Raw genomic sequence first — 9,193 nt, 5'->3', positions numbered from 1 at the left:
CCCCTCCCTTATTTTCTCTCATCCACTCCAATCTTTGATTTTCTTCTTTCTCTCCTTTCTCTACTTCTCTAGTTATTCTTGACCTCCTATGATCGATCTAGACCTACCTTAATCATGCATGGTGTAAAAAAAATTTAGTTTTGGAGCCATCTTCATACCTAGCATAATTCTTTCATTCTTAAACACAAGCCAACTAGTATATGCCTGATAGGGTTAAGTTTGCCATAAAAACTAAAACTTTATGTTGTACATGTGATGAAAATTAAATCTTCACTTCATACATAAAATCTTAACTTTGGCATGTGATTAAAGAAATTTTCATCATTCACTTATGCATACCATCAATCTCAAGCCTGGAGTAGTTATGAAAACCACATAACGAAGTATGAGGATTAGGGATTACTCTTCTTGAAGATCCTTTCATCTCCTCCTTCTAGCTTGACTATTCCTTCTTCCATGAAGTCTTCTTCCTTTTCTTTCCTTTTTCTCTTTTTCCTTTGCTCATAAGCTAGCTTTGGAGTCCTTTTTTGGAGTGACCGTAAATGTGTGTGTGTGTGTAGCCAAGGGCTACAATATCCTTTTTATAGAAAAACAAGAGATATTTCCCTAGCATCCAACTTTCAAAAATGCTCTTCTAGAACAAGGAAACCCAGATACATGAAAGAGACAAACATAGATTCTCTAGTGAGAAGCATTTGAATAGCAAAGGATAAAAGGCAGCTAGATAGCTACCTACCTACCTAGGGTTTCATATATATATATATATATATATATATATATATGTGTGTGTGTGTGTGTGTGTGTGTGAGTGTGTGTGTGTAGCAGGGACAAGTTTTGTTGACTTTTTGAGTCCGGTTCTTGTTTTGATGTTGACAAAGCATTTGTATCTTATGTGTGTTCTTAGTTTGTGAACATGTTTATATTTCAGCACACACATAAGGTATAAGGGAAATTGAGGCCAAGACAGATCTTAATGCACATATACCCAACATACTCCATGAAGAGAAGAGCAAAGGATCAAAAAGAAGACATTTGAATTTCATTGTATTGCATTTAATTTTTTAATTTGGTCTGTAATAATTGCATGACATCTATAATATGAATAAAAGCTCAGTGATGACCATAGTGTTAGAATTGGTGTATTCCCAGGAGGGGGGGTGAATTAGAATTTTAAACTTTTCTCCTAGGTCAAACTAGATGTTGGCAAATTATTACAACCTAGGGTCTTTCTATGTAGTTCCAAATATGCCGATAAATATAATATATGAAATTTAAATCAAGCACATCATCCACATAATAACATACACGTGTGGTAAATATAAAGTACGAAATATAACCAAACACACAATATGTTATCGGGGTTCGGCCAACTGTGCCTACGTCCCCGCCTCTAGCTCGCAAGTCCGAGGATTCCACTAATAGCTCACTTAAGGGTGGAGCGACACCGATTACAATCAGGTCAATTAGCACAGGGCTAACCTCAACCTTAACCAGGTCAATTAGTGGGGCTGACCTCAACCTACACGCCTTAACCAGGACGACGCACCTAACTTTCCTAACCAAGTCTAGGCCAATCCGGGACTATTCCAGGGCTAGTCTCCCTCTTCAGGCCACGCCTGGAAATACAACAGAAGTGTATTACAATCAAGTGATACAGTGATTATGCTTTCATGTAAAGCAGATGTGTACCCAGATACGTGCAATTACATACACCACAATATGATTTAATATGTAAGCTTAGTGTGGTTTAAGATGTCTACTCTCCAATAGATTTGCTTTTGTTGTAATCAATGCGTGAGAGTGCGAACACTACAATCTTTGTATCACAAGATGTATTCAATATAAGTGCTCAAACAAAGATATTAACCAAACAATATATATGTATATATTTATATATATAAAGTTCTAGCAATGCATAAGTTTGGTTTGCAAAAAGAGTTTAACCTTTGTATTCAACTAGAAATATGAATCAATGAATATTGCAACAAAGATTTTTCTCACATAAACAAATATCTCTTTAAAGGTTTATCAAGATAAAGCACATTATATATTTGAAAGTATTTTGAAAATATTTTGCAACCAAAAACAAATACAATCTTCTCAAGATCTTGTAATAAAGGTGCAAGCTTAGAAGATCTATCAAAGTCTTCTTAGGATAGACTTATCAACCAAAGTCGCTTAAGAATCTTTAGGTTTTGCTTTCAAATAAAATCGTGTCAATCAAATAGAACAATGGAGAGCAAACCTTTCCAAACAAACACTCAATCCACTTACTAATGATGTAGACACAAATAAAAGGTAAGCATGAGTGAATGAGGCTCAAAAATAAGTATTATAGGCTTTTGGGTTTTTAGAGAATTCTCCTTTAATCAAGGTAGCTAATCCATACTTTATTTTCACAAATGATCTCATATATATAGGCAAGGGAGAAAATATGACTATTGGGGACCTATTGGGTATTATTAGGGAAGTTTAATGATGTTTAAAGCATTTTAACCCTGTTTAAAAAATATTTAACTGCGGTAAAAATCAGGGCAACCCGAGAGGTTCGATCAACCAAAAATGTTTCAGTTGACCAAGTCTCATATGGTTCAGTCGACCAGCGGAATTTTGAATTAAGGGCTTGGTCGACTAGGAGAGGGCGATTTCTCAATTTTTCAAGGTTCGATCGACCATACCATTTTGAACTGTCTGGTTCGGTCGACCAGACCGCTAGGATTTCTCCCGAGGACCCTCGGTCGACTAGGTAGTTGGAGTTCATTTTTGTCTCGATCGACCAGATGGTCAAATATTTGACCCCAGGGGGTTTCGATCGACCAGGTCTTTTTGAACTACCTGGTTCGGTCGACCAGGGCCTTGATCAACTGTTAACCCAGGCCTGGTTCGGTCGACTAGGGCAGAATGAACTGTCTAGTTCGGTCGATCGAAAGTGCACCAAGTATGCATTTCGGTTCCATTTCGAAACATACAAACCCTATTCAAGTGTCTAGAAAACATGTGTGCAAATGTGTGTGTCTTAGGGCCATTTATGTCCAAAATTAAGACACCGAAAAAGTCCGGTGTCGGTCGACCAAAAGGTAAACCCTAAGGTCTTTCTAAGGTCATTTCTCACTCACGGTTTGTTTAAACTTACGTATTATCATGCATGTGATGTGTGTGAGCTTATTACAAATCAGAGCCCTAGTTACTATTACAGACCAATTAAATGAAATTTATTACAATGCTGAATAGAAATTGGTCTTCAGGCTTTACTTGCTTTGTACACATCTTAATCTTAACAATCTTAGTTCCTACACAAAACCTCAAACACCCATTTGATACAATGAGTATTTGTCATAATTAAAACCGGGCGTGACCAATAAGGTCAACACATAGACTAATCATAGGGAATCACAAGACCTTAAGAATCACCCTTCGGTGGACCTGATTTTTAGGGTAAGCTTAAAGACCATAGACTGACCATAGGTCCCAAAATATCGCATGAAAAAGTCCCCCATATCTTAGAAGTAATGACCGTGTGAATAAGGCCGACTTCAAAAGGGAATTAGGACTTAAATGCACAATCCTTGTGTGTTCGGTCGACCGAACCAGAACACACGTTGACCTTCGGTCGACTGAACCACCCCAGGGTCAATAGTTGACCATTTGGTCGACCAATCTTGAAATGAACTTCAAAGCTCTGGTCGACCGAATTGCCACGTGGGGATTTCCCAACACCCTGGTCGACCAAACCTCTAGTTATAAAATGACCTAGTTGGCCGAACCTCGGAGGTTCAAAATCTCCTCAAGAATGGTCGACCAAAACCTCAGTTTAAAAATGTCATGGTCAATTGAACAGAGTAATCTGGTCGACCGAACCTCTCGGGTTGGTCAATTTTTACCGAGATTAAACTGAATTATTTTTAATTAAACTCACTTAATCTTTTTCCAAAATACCACCGTGTCCCCAACGGTTATATTTTTCCTCAAGTATATAAATACTCATTCATTTGTCTTAATTAGGGCGAGATTAACAAAATCATTAAGAAAAATCCTCTCAAATTTTTATACTCATTTTTCATCCTCTCTTTGTTGTTTATTTTTGAAAATCATTTTCAAAGCAAGTGTTTTATTTATCCTAGACATTTTGTTTTACTCTCATCTTGCATTCATTTTTCAATTCATATCTTTTGAGAGTAAATTCATAGTTTCTCCCACATATTTTATTTGATAAATATCCTTAGGAGTAAATCATTCTTGGCTTGTGAATCTTGCACATCCATTGTAAGATTTAAAGGCTCACGTGCTTGTGTTTGCAAAAATATTTTGAGTCCTAACCCTAGACTCTCCAGCACTTCATTTGGAAAAATATTTTTGGAGAAAAAGTTTTATTTGAATATAAAATCTTTGAGCACTCACTATACACATTTTTATTCAAAAATTATTTTTGTGAAAATCACATTCTCATATTGAGCTTTTTTTCATATCATACGTGATTGTATTTTAAGTTGTAGCGTTGTACACATCTGCTTGTATTAAAAGCATATTTTGTTGTACAAAATATTTTATTTGAGTATCTGTTGTATTCTCGACGTATGGTCGGAAAAGGAAGACTAGCCCTGTGAGTAGTTCCGAACTGATTTAGACCCGGTTAAAAGAATTAGGTGCACCGTCCTAGTAAGATGTTGTAAACGATGTCGCTCCACTTGTGAAGTGAGCAACTTAGTGGAATCTTCTTACTTGTTAGCTTGAGGCGAGGACATAGGCAGTATTAGTCAAACTCCGATAACATTTCTTGTATCTGCTTTTAATTTTTACAATTTAAATTTCAGCACTTGAATGTTCGTGATTTATTATTGTGAATGATTGAGTTTATAATTGCATAGACAGACCATAGGTTTGTGTAATACTGATTGTTGGATTAATTGAACCTAAGACAAATTTTTAAATACCCAATTCCCCCCCCCCCCCCCTCTCTCTTGGGAATACGCCAATTCTAGTAGGTTTGGCAGACTTTGTTCAGAACTGATTTTTGGAAGGTCGATTTTGTTTTTTTTTTCTGCCCCGCATAGTTACCTTAGGAAGGAGCGGTGGGGATAGGTGAGGGGGCTTTAGTCATAACCGACTTTTGGAAAGTCAATATTGTAACTTTTTGGAAAGTCCGTTCAAAATTGTAAATTTTTTCCCACCTACTTATATTTGTATTTTTTATTTTTTATTTTCTTAATATGTCCGTAAAAAACTCTACATTATATTCATTACTCAATCAGTATTTATTAATGATATTCTAAAAAATGAGAAAAGCACGAGGGAAAGGAATTTCCTTTGCATGTACATGTGTTATAAAGATAAGCAAAAATTAACACCCCACCCCCTCATCTTGGAAAAAAAATTAAATTAAATTTTGCTATCCATGGTAAGAAAATTATAAGAAATTTTTACAAGTAATAAGAAATTTCATATTTCCAATAAAAAAAATATTCTAGTCAAATTAAAATTTTTCTTTTTGTAATAATGCTCTCGAAATGTATAGAGCTTTCTTGAAAATTTTTGCCAAGCTAGGTGTTGTTGAGGTTGGATTTCATAGTTGACAACAAATTAGAGCAGAGTTTAAATAATAATTAAGCTAAAATTAGACCTGGAAAGTTACTTGCATGTTGCACAAATTACCTGTCTCTCACAGACTGCGACCGTGGTCAAAGCCTCATGGATATAACTAACTTCTCCTCTCATTTCGCGAAGCCTTCTTCTCAGAAGATCCTCCTCCACCACCAACACCCCCCCCCCCCCCCCCTCCTCCTCATCTCCCCTGAGTTTGATGCCAGCACCTCCCTCGTCGTCCTCCCCTCGGACGGCGAGCGGATCCCTCCTCCTCCATCACAAGCGGCCACCACCGTTTCATCGGCTGCAACAATGTCTATAATCCTGAACCCCTTTCAGCTGCTGGAGATCAATGTCATCTCCGCCCAAGACCTCGCCCCTGTCTGCCGCTCCATGCGCACCTACGCCGTCGCCTGGGTCCACCCCAACCGCCGCCTCTCCACCCGCGTCGACACCCACGGCCACTGCAACCCCACCTGGAACGACAAGTTTGTCTTCCGCGTCGACGACCAGTTCCTCCTCGCCGACACCTCCGCCGTCATGATCCAAATCTACGCCCAACACTGGTTCCGCGACGTCCACGTTGGCACCGTCCGCGTCCTCGTGGGCAACCTCGTCTCCCTCTCGCCGTCCCGCCCTCATCAGCCCCACCACCAGCAGCCTCCCTCCCACGTCGGCATGCGCTTCGTCGCTCTCCAGGTCCGCCGCCCGTCCGGCCGTCCCCAGGGCATCCTCAACATCGGCGTCGCCCTCCTCGACAGCTCCATGCGCAGCGTGCCCCTCTACACCCAACTATCCTCCGCCGTTGGATACCGCGATCTCATGGGCGAAGACGACCCACAAACCCACAATCACGGGACTCTTCACCACCATCGCCAGAACAACAGCAACACCAACGTCAACGGTGACGGTAATGCTGATCCAACTCTTTATGCTGGGCCGCAGCTCAGACGAACACGTAGCGAACGCAGCGAGCGCGTTTCCGATGTTGAGTTCCAGAGGCAAGGTTCCATAATCAACGGCTCGGATGCTGTGAAGGGCGGCAAAGCGAGTTCGATGATCAACGGCTCAGAAGTGGGGAAGGCGAAGAGAGGCAAAGCCAGCTCGTTGGTCAGCGGCTCAGAAGCGGGAAAGGTGAAAACTCGAAAGGCAGGTTCGATAATCAACGGCTCAGATATCATGGACACACCAGGAGAGAAGAAAAGTGGAAAGGCCAGTTCCATAATCAACGGCTCAGAAGTCAAGGGCGGATCAAAAGAGCATATAAGTAAAAAGGCCGCTGGTTCAGTCATCAACGGCTCTGATATGGGTGACCCACCTGAAGGCAAGGCAGCAGCAAACGAGAAGGCAAACAAGCCCATTTCGAAAACGAGCGGGCCGGACATCCTGGCCCAATTGAGAGAGCCTGTAACATATGCAAGGCCCATTACAAATTACGGGAGCGTGAGGCCCTTCGCTAAAGTGGATTTTGCGGCCCACCCGAAAGTGGCGTACCCGTACGGAAACGGGTCCGTTGTATCGGAGTCTGAAGTGGGGCCGTCGGCTTCGGAGGTGGCCGCGGCGGTGGCAGAGGGTATGTACCCGGTGGCTCATGGGCGGAATTTGGACAAGTGGAGCTTGGACGGAAGCGTGGAAGGGCTGAGGTCGAAGCTGGAGAGATGGCGGACGGAGCTGCCTCCGGTGTACGACAAGGGGGAATTCGAGAGCTATCCGTCAAGCGACAAGGGCGGCGGCGGAGGCGGAGGCGGAAGCAGCCGGCGTGCGAGGCGGCACAGCGACGGCGGCGGGGGTTTGTTCTCGTGCTTTGGGAACGTATATGGGTACGAGTGCTCTTGCAGCTGTGGGCGGCCCACGGGGCCAAAGAAGAGCGGTAGTGGAAGGATGCATCCCCCCGCCTCCTCTATTGTTACTGAATCGTACATTTGAAGGGACCTGGCTGCACACTGCAGAGGCAGAGTTAGTGTTTTGTTATTTATTTACCCTGTGTATTTCTGTGCCTTCAATTTTCCCCATTATTTGAGACCACAGTAAATCAAATACCACAAGAAGTAAACAAGGAACTAGCTCCGCCTGCGGGCTCTTAATCCTCCGCATTGAAATTTTCAATCATTAAAATAATTTATAAAAAAAAAAAAAAAATTATGCTCCTTTTCATTTTTCTCAATATTCTAACTTAAAATTTCTAATATAAAAGTTTTATGCTTCAATAAAATAAAGTCTGAATAATGTTAAATAAAATAATGCAATTAAAACATTTTTTTATTTTATTTTCTTTAAGTGATTATGGCCTCAAATCTTATTAATTAAAGGTAAATTATCAGAATGCAATAGCGGATAGATAACTTCAATGTTAAAATATATATCGATGGAATGATAAGAGTAAAGTTTTCAAAAACTTTTTATAGTAAAGAATGAGAACATTTTATAATAGTGGGTGCCAGAGATGCCTTATGAAAATAATTTGTGTAACTTAACATTTTGAACTTCTTGTTTTCTTTAGTTAACTAACTTCCTACCGTAAATGAATACATATTAAATTTTGTTAATGAATGTTTTAGCGCATTAATTAACTTTTTTTTAAATATATTTTTTAAGAAACATTCCTCAATTTAGTGTGCTTTAAATCTTCTATAAAATTCATCATATAAAAAGATTTGACTGACTGCACCAACAATTGATTTTTTAAGTTACGAATTTTCTTAAATAGGGTATAACATTACGAAAGGTTAAATCGACGGAGTAACTAAGTAGGGTTCTAAAAAAAAAAAACCCTCTTCCATGCTCATACAAAATGTCCATTAACTCCTTTGGTGAGATTTCCATGATCTTTCTTGGAGTTAGCATGTGCGCCTTGCACGCAACCCATACACACTTCCTATATTTTTGCCCTCGTCATAATACTAGATTTCATCTGTGGGAATTTTTGAGTTTGGACATTTGACCTAGATTTGTGAACAATTGAATAAAATGTAATACAAAATTCTAATGAGTGATTTGTATAATTCACACAAATCATAATCCAAGACCTAAAATTAAAACTCTCTATTTTATGGGATTTTTTTATAAAAAAAAAAATAGTTAATTTTTTTATTTTTTTAAAAATTAAATGTCTAAATTTCATTTGTTGTTTAGATATGTCTAAATTTCATTTTTTTTTCCTTGAGTATGCATTTAATTTTGGCTTTGTTACTTTAGCTAGTTTTTCCAGTAATTATTTTTCATTTTTCATGGCTGTAAACTTCGGCCATAACCATTCTTTTACAAATTCATTGGAGGTGACAAATTCAATTTTAGGGCAACATATATTTTGTGCTTGAATTTGCAATTCCTTCATACTATTTTTCTTTTTCCAAATCTTTAGTAATTTTGTTAAGTCTTAGTGTATCATTGTGCTTAACTGCAACAAGATAAAATTATTTTCCTTATAATCTAAAATTAAATTCTGATTTTTTCTAAAGCACAATAAATTCAGGAGACGACGTTGTTTCTCAAGTCCATGATATAACTAAGTTGGAGCCTTTGATGGTAGCTACAAGGCATGGAGTTCCAAACTCCTTTCTATTTTAGAAACTACAAAAGTAGATTTTATATGCAAAGAATCTGGGCTGGTGGT

The 9,193-nt window shown here is 39.2% G+C and overlaps 1 protein-coding gene across 1 annotated transcript; it reads left to right on the top strand.

Moving 5' to 3' along the window:
- Positions 1-5,892: 5,892 nt before the first annotated feature.
- On the top strand, positions 5,893-7,506 carry LOC131151276 (uncharacterized). The gene has a single exon (XM_058102529.1). It carries the CDS (start codon positions 5,893-5,895, stop codon positions 7,504-7,506), a length of 1,614 nt encoding a protein of 537 aa, XP_057958512.1.
- The last annotated feature ends 1,687 nt before the right edge of the window (positions 7,507-9,193 follow it).

This window comes from Malania oleifera, chromosome 3, assembly GCF_029873635.1.
Source record: "Malania oleifera isolate guangnan ecotype guangnan chromosome 3, ASM2987363v1, whole genome shotgun sequence".
In the NCBI taxonomy this organism is placed as follows: Eukaryota; Viridiplantae; Streptophyta; class Magnoliopsida; order Santalales; family Ximeniaceae; genus Malania; species Malania oleifera.
Note: the sequence above shows the minus strand (reverse complement) of the source record. Positions and strands in the feature narration are given on the sequence as shown.

Bases quoted from the DNA above. Each gene is read 5' to 3' on its own strand.
- LOC131151276 (XM_058102529.1), top strand. From the start codon at position 5,893: ATGTCTATAATCCTGAACCCCTTTCAGCTGCTGGAGATCAATGTCATC.